This window comes from Chiloscyllium plagiosum, unplaced genomic scaffold (genome assembly GCF_037043375.1).
Source record: "Chiloscyllium plagiosum isolate Xiang-an unplaced genomic scaffold, Cpla_swu_hap1 HiC_scaffold_28, whole genome shotgun sequence".
Taxonomy (NCBI): domain Eukaryota; kingdom Metazoa; phylum Chordata; class Chondrichthyes; order Orectolobiformes; family Hemiscylliidae; genus Chiloscyllium; species Chiloscyllium plagiosum.
The window spans coordinates 31246842-31261492 of record NW_028270166.1 but is presented as its reverse complement, the minus strand read 5'-3'; the positions used below and the strand labels follow the sequence as shown (position 1 = coordinate 31261492).

General features: G+C 41.9%; 1 protein-coding gene across 1 annotated transcript in view; it reads right to left on the bottom strand.

The window, feature by feature from the left end:
• fbn3 (fibrillin 3) overlaps nt 1–14651 on the bottom strand; it is a 440729-nt gene that overhangs the window by 175067 nt on the left and 251011 nt on the right. The window contains exon 7 of the mRNA XM_087976092.1: nt 9234–9359. Coding sequence (XP_087832218.1) covers nt 9234–9359 — 126 coding nt within the window. The remainder of the gene's footprint in view (nt 1–9233; nt 9360–14651) is intronic.

Here is a 14651-nt window from a genome sequence, read left to right as displayed (position 1 = left end):
TCTCACTCGCAAATTTCCCTATCCTCATCTCCTGGCCTCATTTTTTAAAAAAAATCTTCATCTCCAAATGTCGCTGTCTTATCCACGAACTGCGACCTTGAGTCTTACTGCCTGCCCTTTTCCTCACGTCCACATTCCCCATCCTTCTCCAAATCCCTGTCATTCTCCATCTCTTATTTGTTTCTAGTCCTGAAGTAGGTCCATCCTAGTCATTGATTCTAAAACAGCAATTTTCAAAAGCTTGGCAGGCACACAATAAGCTGTTCAGGGTCAGGAAACATACTTGACTAAATTTTCATCTTCTCAATTGTTTGTGAACATCACAATGAGTCAAAACTTTGAACATTTTAGTGCTGTCCCAGTCCATTCTTCACCTGTAAAAGTCTCTCCTGTTCCCTTTTGGAAGGCACCGACTATAGTTGAATTACGGTATCTGGATTAAAGGTCCCTGAGCTCTTGTTCTTAATATGTACAATTCTCTGAGCACCAACTCTTAGCTGAATACAGTTTGCTAGGTGTTGATGCTGGTTGCAGTATAGTTCCCTGGGTATCTGTCATGATTTTAAAATCTTTTTTTAACAGGGTGTGGGCATCACTGGCTAGGCCAGCATTTGTTGCTCATTCCTAATTGCACTGGAGAAAGTGGTAGTGAGTGGCCTTGTTGAACTGCTGCAGCGTATGCTGGGTTTTGGTTAGCTAGCTGCTTACTGTGATGGGGATATGTTTCGCAGACCCCAATTATTGCTGAATTCCCTGTGGTGACAACAAAACATGACTCTTGAACTCAGTGAGCACACCGTTCTTCGGGACATTATAAAACCTTGACCGTGTCATATTAAGCCTGTTGTTGTCCTGACCTTGAGGAGGGCCACACAGACTCTCAAACTGTTTTTGCCACTGCAGCCAAATTAAACCATATTTCAAAAAGAGAGCAGAATTAAAAGTTTTGAGTTGCACAATTACACTCCGTTGAAAGCCTCTTCCTAATGTTGCTTCCTCAGCAAATAAATAACCCAGCTGCAACTGAAGAACCTGTGCACTTTGGATAAACGGCTGATGACAGGATCTTGGCCTACTTTCAGCATTCCAGACTGTGTAATTATCATCCTAAATTATAAAGATATATTACATAATTATTATCAAACTGGAAATGGATGGAATCCAAATTAATATGTAAAACGTCTAGTCACTTTTAGCAACTATTTTTATCCTTGGATCTTTCAGTGATCAGGTTCCAGTCTTAATGCAATAATGACCACCTACTGCCAAGGATCCTACATCAAATGTTCTGGCTGAGGTGCAGTTTGCATGCCAACTGTCATAGTTCAGACCACGTCTATGTCCGCTGCAATTGCAATTCATCACGATCAGTATCTGCTGTGTGAAATTGCTGCTGGAAACCTCATCTGTGCCCATCTTATTTATCGAATTCCACTGTCTCTCTGTCTAATTTCCCATCTTTTACTGTCTGGAAAATTGAGGCCCTCCAAAAGCCTGCTACCAATCTGTTAACTCGCACCAAATTCTATCCGTTCATCAGCCCTGTGCTGACTCATGCCAAATCCGAGTTAAGCAACATGCTGACTTTAAACTCCTCATCCCTGTTTTCAAATCCCTCTTTGGCCTCACTGTTCCCTATGTTCTCCACTCCAATCTTCTCCAGCCGCACAAAGTATCTCCTGCCCCTTGAGCATGTCAAAAGTTTATTGTTGCATGATTGGCATCTGTGCCTTTGGCTGAAGACGCCTTAAACACTGAAATTCCATCCCTACATCTTTCACTTTTCTTTCCATTTCTAATACACTCCTTAAACCCTATCTTCTTGACAAGGCTTCAGTCTGTGAATTTTTAAGGCAATGCATTTAAGTTAAGACAAGCAAGGCAAGGGAATACACAATAAATAAAAAGATACTGAGAAGTACAGAGGGACCTTTGAATGAAAGATCGCCGATCCATCAATGCAGCAGTTAGGTGGTTAAGAAAGCATAAAGGAAATTTCCCTTTAATAGCTGAGATATTACATATATCAGCAAGCTGATAAATCTAGAACTGTATAAAATGCTGGTCAGATTGCAGATAGAATACTGTACAGTTCTGGTCACATATTACAAGAGGGATATGATTGCATTTGAAGGAATACAGAAGAGATTTATATGCATACTGCCAATAATGGAGCAATGATTAAATAGGCTGGAGTGGGTTCTTTGGAACAGAGGAGACTGAGTTATCATTGAGGTCAAGATAGAGTGGATAGCAAAAGGACATGTTTCCTGAGGAGGCAGTTTTAAATTAGCTCACAGAAGATTACAGGAGACTTGAGAAGAAGGTTTTGTCTAAATGTCACTACCTGAAAGGGCGGTTGAAACAGAAACCTTTATTGCTTTTTATATCGGGTTAGATAAGTACTTGGGTATGTAGTGGAAGTGCTGTTATCTCCAAAATTATGGAACATGAGTCTGAAAGTTGGATTAAACAGATTGTTCTTTGCTGGCAGGCACAGATGGAATTGGCTGAATGACCTCTCTCCATGACATTAATGTTCTGTTTTCTCCATGTGGCTCAGTGTCAAACATTTGCTCTTTAAGGTGTTTATGAAGCATCTTGGAATACCTTATTATGTTAAAAGGCCACATGAATACAAATTGTTGTTGTTGCTCCAGTCTTAAATTAGAAGGGGCATGTGGGTACTTGGCCAAATGCAGCAGATTGAGGGTGAGGGAGGGTGGGTATGTGTGTGTGTGTGTGTGTGTGTGTGTGTGAGACTGACGAAGGGAAACATTCTGAAATAACTCTACAGAGGCCAGTATCCCATCACCAATTCACCCTTTATTTACACATGGAACGTCTTTTGACACGGATCCAGTTTCCTCAGAGCCAGCTCTGAGTGAACAAAATCTCTGACACTCTGTTTATATCTGTCAGCCAGGGCTCCCTAATTGGATCAGATTAACAGCTCCAAACAGGCAACTCATATTCTATGAGGTCCACCTGGCTGATTTTGTTACAATTACAACACATTCATCTACAATTCAATATTCAGCTTATGATCTGTCTAAATTGTTATTCTGTGAGATTTTGGAGTGTGGATGGAGAGCGGAAGTACTCATTAAGTAGTGATTGTTTAGTCTGTGTAACTCAGCCAACTTCAGTTCTTGTATGGAATTAGATTCTGGTCTAGTCCATTCCAAATTCATCTTAGTCAACAAAGGCTATTGACATGATCTGAAGTGAATGTGAATTGTATTATCTGTTTCTCTGCTAACAACATCTTCCACACATTAAGTACTATAGGCTCAGAGGCAATCTTTCATGCCCCAAATCACAAGTAATGGCAAAGTCAAGTCGTTTTTCTCAGTGAATTTCAGTAATGTGCCCTCTTCTCTTCTGGCTTTACTTCACCATAGTTGGCAAATCTTGTAGAGATTTAAATACAAACACTGACGTTGAAGAAGCCTTGACTATGTTTCATTTGTTGACAGGGTAATACTAAGAAAAAGTGAGGACTGCAGATGCTGGAGATCAGAGCTGAAAAATGTGTTGCTGGAAAAGCGCAGCAGGTCAGGCAGCATCCAAGGAGCAGGAGAATCGACGTTTCGGGCAGGAGCCCTTCTTCAGGAATGAGGAAAGTGTGCGAAGCAGGCTAAGATAAAAGGTAGGGAGGAGGTGCCAAGCAACCTCCTCCCTACCTTTTATCTTAGCCTGCTTGGCACACTTTCCTCATTCCTGAAGAAGGGCTCATGCCCGAAACATCGATTCTCCTGCTCCTTGGATGCTGCCTGAACTGCTGCGCTTTTCCAGCAACACATTTTCAGGGTAATACTAATCCCAGGCTCTAGGTCTAATCTTATTGTTAGACGCGTTTTGACTATCTGTTGAGTACACATTTTTTGACATTAGTGACAAAAATGTCTTTGGTAAATTTAACAGTAAACCAAAACATTACAAGGAATTTCTTAAAGTAATTAATGATGAAAGATTTCAATGAAAATGTTGAATGAATATATAGATAGGGTTAAGTGATCCTCCAATCAACAGATCAGATCTATACAATACAGCTCAGGAACAGACCCACCCGCCCACCTATCTTGCACTGATTCCTAATCCGTATTTAGACCCAATGCTGACTGCCCATGCAGTGGTATCTATCCCGTTGTTTGTCTCATCTTCATATGTCTATCAAGATATACCTTGTTAATATGCCTGCTTCCAACGTCACCACTGGCCGTGTTTTCCAGGCACTTACCACCCTGGGTGAAATGATTAAATGATTTTCCCCACACTGATTCTGTTTCTCCCTGAAACATTCCCCCTCTCACCTTGAACCTGTGCCTTCTTGTAGTTGACCTTTCCACTCTGGGAAAAAGTCTCTTGACAATCCACCGTGTCTACTATTCTCATAATATTGTAGACCTCTACTAGATCGCCCCTTCAGACTCCCATCTTTCCAGTGAAAACGATCCGAGTTTATCCAACCTCTCCTCATAACTAAAACCCTCCAGACCAAATAACATCCTGGTAAACCTTCTCTGCACCCTCTCCACCCTCACCAGAATCGCATGCAATATTCCAAATGTGGCCTGACTAACGTTTTATACTTGCCAACATTTGGATTCAATGCCCTGGCTGATGATGGCAAACATGCGGCATGCCTTCTTGACCACCTCATCCATCTGTGTTGCCACTTTCAGGGATCTTTGGACCCGTACATCCAGATCCCTCTGTATGTCAATGCTCCTAAGTGTTCTGCTATTTATTTTATAATTCATATCTGAATTTGGATGTTAAGGAGTTAATTTGCTCTGCTGACCTGTAGGAAATTGGATGCTCTGGGGGTAGGGTGGTATGCCTCTGTCTTAGAGTGGGATGTCTCTGTCTTACAAGTAGAATGTAAGGAATTTACATTCCCATTCCACGCCATTGAGAGCCATTTGCATGGCCATTTCCTAGCTATTCAGAGTAAGAGAATTACATTATCCTCCCCTATTCAGAAATCAATACGAACATTGCAATTAAAATTCTGACTACTCCCTGCAATTAAGAAATGATTCACAACAGATCTGACCATTACGGGATGATTTACAATATATTATTTCTGGAGATGATGTGATCACTGCATTGAGCCTTGAGTGCCATGTGACTGTGGGGGATTGGCTGGGGATCGTCTGGTAGGTATTACTGACTATAATGTGAAACTCTTGTACTGTATAAAGGAAGGATTGTTGCTTTTGTTCAGAGAGATCCCTTGACATGGTTTCATAAGTTTTGCGAAGAGTGTTAAGGGTTCCTCCACAGCTTGTACTTGCTTAATAAATTTTGACTGTTCACAAAAGTTGGCATATTGCAATTACATCAAGTATGTAAAAATCTCAAGAAAAACAACCTAACAGAATTTGATCTTCCAAAATGCATCATTGTGCATTTGGCTGAATTAAATTCTATCTGCGATTTCACTGCCCAAATCTGCAATCTATATGCATCCTACTATATCCTTTGACAATCCTCCTCATCATCTGCAACCAGATACTTTAAATGAAAAAGTGCAAATAATGTGAGTGATGGTCCTCTAGAGAGGATTCTGGGTATTAATAATGGAAGTAAGGAGATGGCAGGTGAACTTGCCAGAATGGCTGCAGCTCCAACAACACTGAAGAAGTTTGACACCATTCAGGACAAAGTAGCCCTTTTGTTTGGTTCTGCATCTGAAAGCATTAACTCTCTCCACCATGGACACACACTGAAATTTATTTTTCTGTTGTTTCATCTTGTGTTTGTCAATCATACCTGTTACTACTTCTGACTCGATAGATTTCTGTCTATTGGAAGAATAGTTTGGTTGTGGAATGGACTGGACTACCTTCCATGTGTTCAGTTGGTATATTTCTCCACTCAAGGATTGCCTTTATACAAGACTTTGCTGAATTTGCCTCATTTTGGAGATTTTCACAGTCACGTCTACTTGCTACAAACTCACTATTGTCTTTGACATCAGCTGATCGAACTTCTAGTAGTCAGAATAGTAACAAATGGTGACAAGACAATTTGATCCTGGGATCGTGAAGTGGTTTCCTCTATTGTCTATTTGGGATGTCATAAACAGCTCTTTAGCATTCTTAGCTTACTATTCATTACAAATACAGAACTGGTTAACGTGGTCCTTAGTCTTCTTGCTAATATGTAGCCTGGAGAGCAATTCACTTACTTTTCTCAGACTCGACTCAATTCCTTGATGGCTAGCATGGACATGCTTTAGTGTATCTTCTCAATCTCTGAAAAATAATGGCGTATTTCCTGGCACACAATGCAATGCTGGGCTGTCACATCATTGCTGTACGCCTACTATTCAACATCACTACTTCCTACAGCAATGGGACGATTTCCTCCTGTTGTGTAGTTTGCTTGATTTAAGTAAGGCACTTGTCTTTCAGATTCAGTGTCTCTGGTGAGTTGGTTTTTCTTGTTTTTTTAAAATTCATTCATGGAATGAGGGCATTACTAGCTCGGCTAGCATTTAATGTCCACCCCAAATTGTCCAGAAGTCAGAGTCAACCACATTTCTGTGGGTCTGGGGTCACGTGCTGGACCAGGTAAGGATGGCAGGTTTTCATCCCTAAAGTATATTACTGACCTAGATGGATTTTACAATAATTAGCAGTGTTACAATGGTCACCATTAGGCTAGCATTTCATTCTATAATTTTATTGGGTTCAGATACTACCATCTGCCATGGTAGGATTCAAACCCTTGTCCCCAGAACATTAGCCTGGGGTCTTGGATTATTTGTTCAGTTATGGTGGACAGCTTTGTGGAGCCAGGAGTTGAGTTACCCACTGTAGGACGTTTAACCTCTGACCTACTGTTAAAGCTACAATCTTTATACGGCTGGTCCAGTTCCATTTCCGATCAATGATAACCCTCAGGAAGTTGATAGTGAGGTTATTTAGACATGGTAATGCTTTGGAAGATCAAGGAGCCATTTTTAATTTCTCTCGGTTATTACCTGGCACTAATGTGGCATGAATGATCCTTGCCAGTTATCAGCATAGGGCTAGATATTATCCAGGTTTTGTTCTTTTACACAGACTGTGGGAGGATCATGTGTTGGCATGAATTGGCACTAAGTTAGCATAAAGTTATAAAAAGACATGGGGATGAATTTGGGAAAAGGTTGGCATAGAAGGCATGAGGTACTATTGGGGAGGGTTGGGGGGGGCATGAATTGGCATTGAAGGTATGAGGAGCCATGAAGGTGGGTAGAGCTGGAGTTGGCATGGAAGGGACATGAGGAATGACAGTGGGTCGAGTTAAAAGACCTATCATTCAACCACCCATCATGAACAAATTCCCAGATCACCAAGCTGGGCCGTTTAACCAGTCAGCCTCATGACTTGGCAGCACCTCTGGCTGTGAAGCTGTTTAAGAGGGCAACAGGGTTGAGAGTGTGGTGCTGGAAAAGCACAACGGGTCAGGCAACATCTGAGGAGCAGGAGAATCGACGTTTTGGGCAAAAGCCTTTCATCAGGAATGAGGCATCAAAGGGCAACAGGCTCAATTCTAGTCAGTGCCCGCTACACACCCTCCCCCAACTTCACCAAGAAGAAAGATCCCATTATTCAGGGCTATTTGATCAGTGGCAGGCACAATGAGCTGGGAGACGTCCTGATTCTGTACACAGGCTTAGGGGAGAGCTGAAACCCTGAGCCAAGGCTCAACAAGAAAATCAGAAAAGAGACGTATTGACTGAGGAAAACATTGCAGCGCTGGGAAGAGAGGATGTCTCAGTGGGGGCAAAGACAGAATCAATTTGGCTAGAGCTGGGGAACAAAGATAGTTCATGTCATTACTCAATGTCATCCATAGACTAGCAACTAGTGGGAAAAAAAATCAAAGATTACATTTTTGTGGAAAGTAAAGAGAGTGCAAGAATTATAGAGTAATTGGGGGATTTTAATTATCCAAACATAGATTGGGGTGGTAACTTGTCAGAAAAGCAAAGAGGGATAAGAGTTCCTATAATGTGCTCAGCAATATTTTTGAAAAAGCAGTTTGTTTCCAGTCCAACCAAAAAGGGAGACATTGTTGACATGGTTCCGAAGAATGAGGTGAACCAAAGAGATCAAACGTTAGTAGAGGTACATTTAGGAGGTGATGGTCATAATGTTTCAACCGACTATGGAAAGGACAAAGAACAATCCAGTATAAGGGTAATTAACTGGGAGAATGTCAACTTCAATGGGGAATGATCTGAACCAGATATAATGGAATCAAACATTGGCAGAAAAAATAGTCACTGAACAATGGGCTACCTTGAAATAAGAAATAATTCTGGCACACTTAAGGTACTTAAGGCAAAAGGTAGTAAAGAAACACACAGCTCCCTGGGAGAAGAAAAAGATCAAAATTAAGATGAATAAACAACTGGGACAGCACCCTGAATGTATAAGATGGGGAATTGAGAAAGTAAATAAGACAAACAAAGGGAAAATAGATAAGCTAACAGAAATTAGATTTAGAATTTGAGTTAGGTTTGGTGTACTCAAGTACAGGGATACATCAGGCAGAAGTGGGTAATGCAGATGCTGGAGTTTAGAGTCAAGATTAGAGTGGTACTGGAAAAGCATTGCAGGTCAGGCAGCATCCAAGGAGCAGGAAAATCATCAGGATGAAGGGCTTTTGCTCAAAACATCGATTTTCCTGCTTCTCGGATGCTGCCTGACCTGCTGTGCTTTTTGAGCACCACTCTAATCTTGACTACAGGGATACATGAGGACAGTGAAAATTTTATAATGTCGCCATTTCCGGCACCATCTTAGATATAAAGGCATCTAGGTACAAACTCTTAGGTGTAAATTAGAAAAATAAAGAAATAAAGGTAAAAGTTCTGCATTACAGACCTTCTAAAGCAGGGAGACCATGCTGAATGTCACCTCAAGCCCAGGAGTCTGCACTGATAAAGGAAATCCCAAAGTCTTCTCTCAGTATTTGAAGAGTAAAATGTGGGTAAAATGGGGAATGTGGATGATTAGGAACCAAAAAGTGAAATTTATGATGAAGACAAGGGTATGGAGAAGATATTAAATGAATACAGTGTATTTACCAAAGAGGATCAGCATGTAAACAGCAAATTACTTCCTTAAGCACACATGCTTCAGGAAGGGATGATCGGATGGATAGATTGATACTTTTATAGCAAGAAAGATAGGATACGTGGGTTTATGACATCAAGTTTCACCAACCTTCACACTTTTGTGTGTTCTCACTCTGCTTGTGTCCAGCTGGACATTTGCATTCGTAGGATCCCACGGTGTTGATGCAGTTTCCTCCCTGACAGAGGCCTGGGATTGCCTGGCACTCATCCACATCTGCCGAACAAAACAGTCAACTTTAACTCACTGTTCAAGCTGGAAGGATGTTCAAGGCTTCTTCTATCTCAACACAGGCTCTGCACAGCCTGTGGAGGTAGATTTAGAGTAATCCAATTTCCAACCCAGATCTACAATCACCTGTAAGATTTATGATGAAGATTTAAGAAACAGAGACAGTCCGTTTGGCTGATCAAGTCTGCTCCACTATTAACTGAGATCAGCTGAACTAATTATCCATAACTCCACTTCCCGATTTACCCGTGTGCACAGACTCTATATCTGTAGCCCCTCAAACACTGACTCTGTATTCACTGTCCCTGACTACCCCGTGTACACTGACTCTGTATTCACTGTACCTGATTAACTGTGTACACTGACTCTGTATTCACTGTCCCTGATTGCCTGTGTACACTAAATCAGTATTTCCTGTCCCTGATTATCCATGTACACAGACTCTGTCTTTCCTGTCCCTGGTTACCCGTGTACCATGACTCTGTATTTCCTGTGCGTGATTACCCATGTACACAGATTCTGTATTTCATGTCCCTGATTACCCGTGTACACTGACACTGTATTTACTGTTCCTGATGAGCCGAGTACACTGACTCTGCATTTCCTGTCCCTGAATACCCACATATACTGACTCTGTATTTACTGTCCTGATTACCCGTGTACACTGACTTTGTATTTCCTGTCCCTGATTACCCATGTACACTGACTCTGTATTTACTGTCCCTGATTACCTGTATACACTGACTCTGTATTTACTGTCCCTGATTACTCGTGTACACTGACTATATATCCTGTGCCTGATTACCCATAGACGCTGACACTGTATTACCAGTCCCTGATTACCCATGTACACTGTCTCTGTATTTACTGTCCCTGATTATCCATGTACACTGACACTGTATTTACTGTCTTAGATTACCCGTGTACACTGACTCTGTATTTACTGTCCCTGATTATCCGTGTACACTGACTCGGTATTTATTGTCCCTGATTATCCGTGTACACTGACACTGTATTTACTTTCCCTAATTGCCCGTGTATACTGACTCTGTATTACCTGTCCCTGAATACCCATGTACACAGACTCTGTATTTCTTGTACCTGATTATCCGTGTACACTGACACTGTATTTACTTTCCATGATTACCCGTGTACACTGACTCTGTATTTACTGTCCATGACTAGCCGTGTACACTGACTCTGTATTACCAGTCCCTGATTACCCGTGTACACTATCTCTGTATTTACTGTCCCTGACTACCCGTGTACACTGACTCTGTATTACATGTCCTTGATTACCCGTGTACACTGACTCTGTATTACCAGTCCGTGATTACCCGTGTACACTGACTCAGTATTATCTATCCCTGATTACCCATGTACACAGACCCTGTATTTCTTGTCCCTGATTACCCGTGTACACAGACTCTGTATTTACTATCCCTGATTATCCGTGTCCACTGACACTGTATTTACTGTCTTTGATTGCCCGTGTACACTGACTCTGTATTATCTGTCCCTGATTACCCGTGTACACTGACTCTATATTTCCTGTCACTGATTACCCGTGTACACTGACTCTGTATTTACTGTCCTGATAGCCCGTGTACACTGACTCTGTATTTCTTGTCCCTGATTATCCATGTACACTGACTCTGTATTTACTGTCCCTGATTATCCGTGTACACTGACACTGTATTTACTGTCCCTGATTACCCGTGTACACTATCTCTGTAATTACTGTCCCTGACGACCCGTGTACACTGACTCTATATTACCTGTCCCTGATTACCCATGTACGCTGACTCTGTATTTCCTGTCCCTGATAACCCGTGTACACTGACACTGTATTTTCTGTCCCTGGGGTACCCGTGCACACTGACTCTGTGTTACATGTCCTTGATTACCCGTGTACACAGACTCTGTATTTACTGTCCCTGATTACCCGTGTACACTGACTCTTTAGTCACTGTCCCTGATTAACTGTGTACACTGACTCTGTATTCACTGTCCCTGATTATCTGTGTACACTAACCAGTATTTCCTGTCCCTGATTATCCATGTACACTCACTCTGTCTTTCCTGTCCCTGGTTACCCGTGTACCATGACTCTGTATTTCCTGTGCGTGATTACCCATGTACACAGACTCTGTATTTCCTGTCCCTGATAACCCGTGTACACTGACACTGTATTTTCTGTCCCTGGGGTACCCGTGCACACTGACTCTGTGTTACATGTCCTTGATTACCCGTGTACACAGACTCTGTATTTACTGTCCCTGATTACACATGTACACTGACTCTTTAGTCACTGTCCCTGATTAACTGTGTACACTGACTCTGTATTCACTGTCCCTGATTACCTGTGTACACTAACCAGTATTTCCTGTCCCTGATTATCCATGTACACTCACTCTGTCTTTCCTGTCCCTGGTTACCCGTGTACCATGACTCTGTATTTCCTGTGCGTGATTACCCATGTACACAGACTCTGTATTTCATGTCCCTGATTACCCGTGTACACTGACACTGTATTTACTGTTCCTGATTAGCCATGTACAGACTCTGCAATTCCTGTCCTTGATTACTCACGTATACTGACTCTGTATTTACTGTCCTGATTACCCGTGTACACTGACTCTGTATTTCTTGTCCCTGATTACCCATGTACACTGACTCTGTATTTACTGTCCCTGATTACCTGTATACACTGACTCTGTATTTACTGTCCCTGATTACTCGTGTACACTGACTATATATCCTGTGCCTGATTACCCATATACACTGACACTGTATTACCAGTCCCTGATTACCCATGTACACTGTCTCTGAATTTACTGTCCCTGATTATCCGTGTACAATGACACTGTATTTACTGTCTTTGATTACCCGTGTACACTGACTCTGTATTTACTGTCCCTGATTATCCGTGTACACTGACTCGGTATTTATTGTCCCTGATTATCCGTGTACACTGACACTGTATTTACTTTCCCTAATTGCCCGTGTATACTAACTCTGTATTACCTGTCCCTGAATACCCATGTACACAGACTCTGTATTTCATGTCCCTGATTACCCGTGTACACTGACACTGTATTTACTGTTCCTGATTAGCCATGTACAGACTCTGCAATTCCTGTCCTTGATTACTCACGTATACTGACTCTGTATTTACTGTCCTGATTACCCGTGTACACTGACTCTGTATTTCTTGTCCCTGATTACCCATGTACACTGACTCTGTATTTACTGTCCCTGATTACCTGTATACACTGACTCTGTATTTACTGTCCCTGATTACTCGTGTACACTGACTATATATCCTGTGCCTGATTACCCATATACACTGACACTGTATTACCAGTCCCTGATTACCCATGTACACTGTCTCTGAATTTACTGTCCCTGATTATCCGTGTACAATGACACTGTATTTACTGTCTTTGATTACCCGTGTACACTGACTCTGTATTTACTGTCCCTGATTATCCGTGTACACTGACTCGGTATTTATTGTCCCTGATTATCCGTGTACACTGACACTGTATTTACTTTCCCTAATTGCCCGTGTATACTAACTCTGTATTACCTGTCCCTGAATACCCATGTACACAGACTCTGTATTTCTTGTACCTGATTATCCATGTACACTGACACAGTATTTACTGTCTTTGATTACCCGTGTACACTGACTCTGTATTACCTGTCCCTGAAAACCCGTGTACACTGACACTGTATTTTCCGTCCCTGACTACCCGTGTACACTGACTCTGTATTACATGTCCTTGATTACCCGTGTACACTGACTCTGTATTACCAGTCCCTGATTACCCGTGTACAGACTCTGTATTATCTATCCCTGATTACCCATGTACACAGACTCTGTATTTCTTGTCCTTGATTACCCGTGTACACTGACACTGTATTTACTATCTTTGATTACCCATGTACACTGAATCTGTATTTACTGTCCCTGACTAGCCGTGTACACTGACTCTGTATTACCAGTCCCTGATTACCCGTGTACACTGACTCTGTATTTCCTGTCCCTGTTTAGGCGTGTACGCTGACTCTGTTTTTACTGTCCCTGATTACTCATGTATATTGGCTCTGTATTTCCTGTCCCTGATTTCCGTGTACGCTGATTCTGTATTACCTGTCCCTGATTATCCATCTACACTGACTCTGTATTTCCTGTCCCTGATTACCCGTGTACACTGACTCTGTATTACCTGTCCCTGATTATCCGTCTACACTGATTCTGTATTTACTGTCCTGATTACCCGTGTACACTGAATATGTATTTACTTTATTTCATTACTCATGTACACTGACTCTGTATTTACTGTCCCTGATTACCCGTGTGCGCTGACTCTGTGATTACTGACCCTAATTACCCGTGTACACTGACTCTGTATTACCTATCTCTGATTACCCATGTACACAGACTCTGTATTATCTGTCCCTGATTACCCATGTACACTGACTCTGTATTTACTATCCATGATTACCATTGTACACTTACTCTGTATTTCCTGTCCCTGATTATCCGTGTACACTGACACTGTATTTACTGTCCCTGATTACCCGTGTATACTGACTCTGTATTATCTGTCCCTGATTATCCGTGTACACTGACACTGTATTTACTGTCCCTGATTATCCATGTACACTGACTCTGTATTTACTGTCCCTGATTATCTGTGTACACTGACACTGTATTTACTGCCTTTGCTTACCCGTGTACACTGACTCTGTATTTACTGTCCATGACTACCCGTGTACACTGACTCTGTATTACCTGTCCCTGATTTCCCATGTACACAGACTCTGTATTTCCTGTCCCTGATTATCCATGTTCACTGACACACTATTTACTGTTCCTGATTAGCCGTGTACACTGACTCTATATTACCAGTCCTTGATTACCCATGTACACAGACTCTGTATTTACTGTCCCTGATTGCCCATGTACACTGACTCTTTATTTACTGTCCCTGATTGCCCATGTACACTGACTCTTTATTCACTGTCCCTGATAAACTGTGTACACTGACTCTGTATTCACTGTCCCTGATTACCTGTGTACACTAACTCAGTATTTCCTGTCCCTGATTATCCATGTACACAGACTCTGTCTTTCCTGTCCCTGGTTACCCGTGTACCATGACTCTGTATTTCCTGTGCGTGATTACCCATGTACACAGACTCTGTATTTCATGTCCCTGATTACCTGTGTACACTGACGCTGTATTTCCTGTCCCTGATAACCCG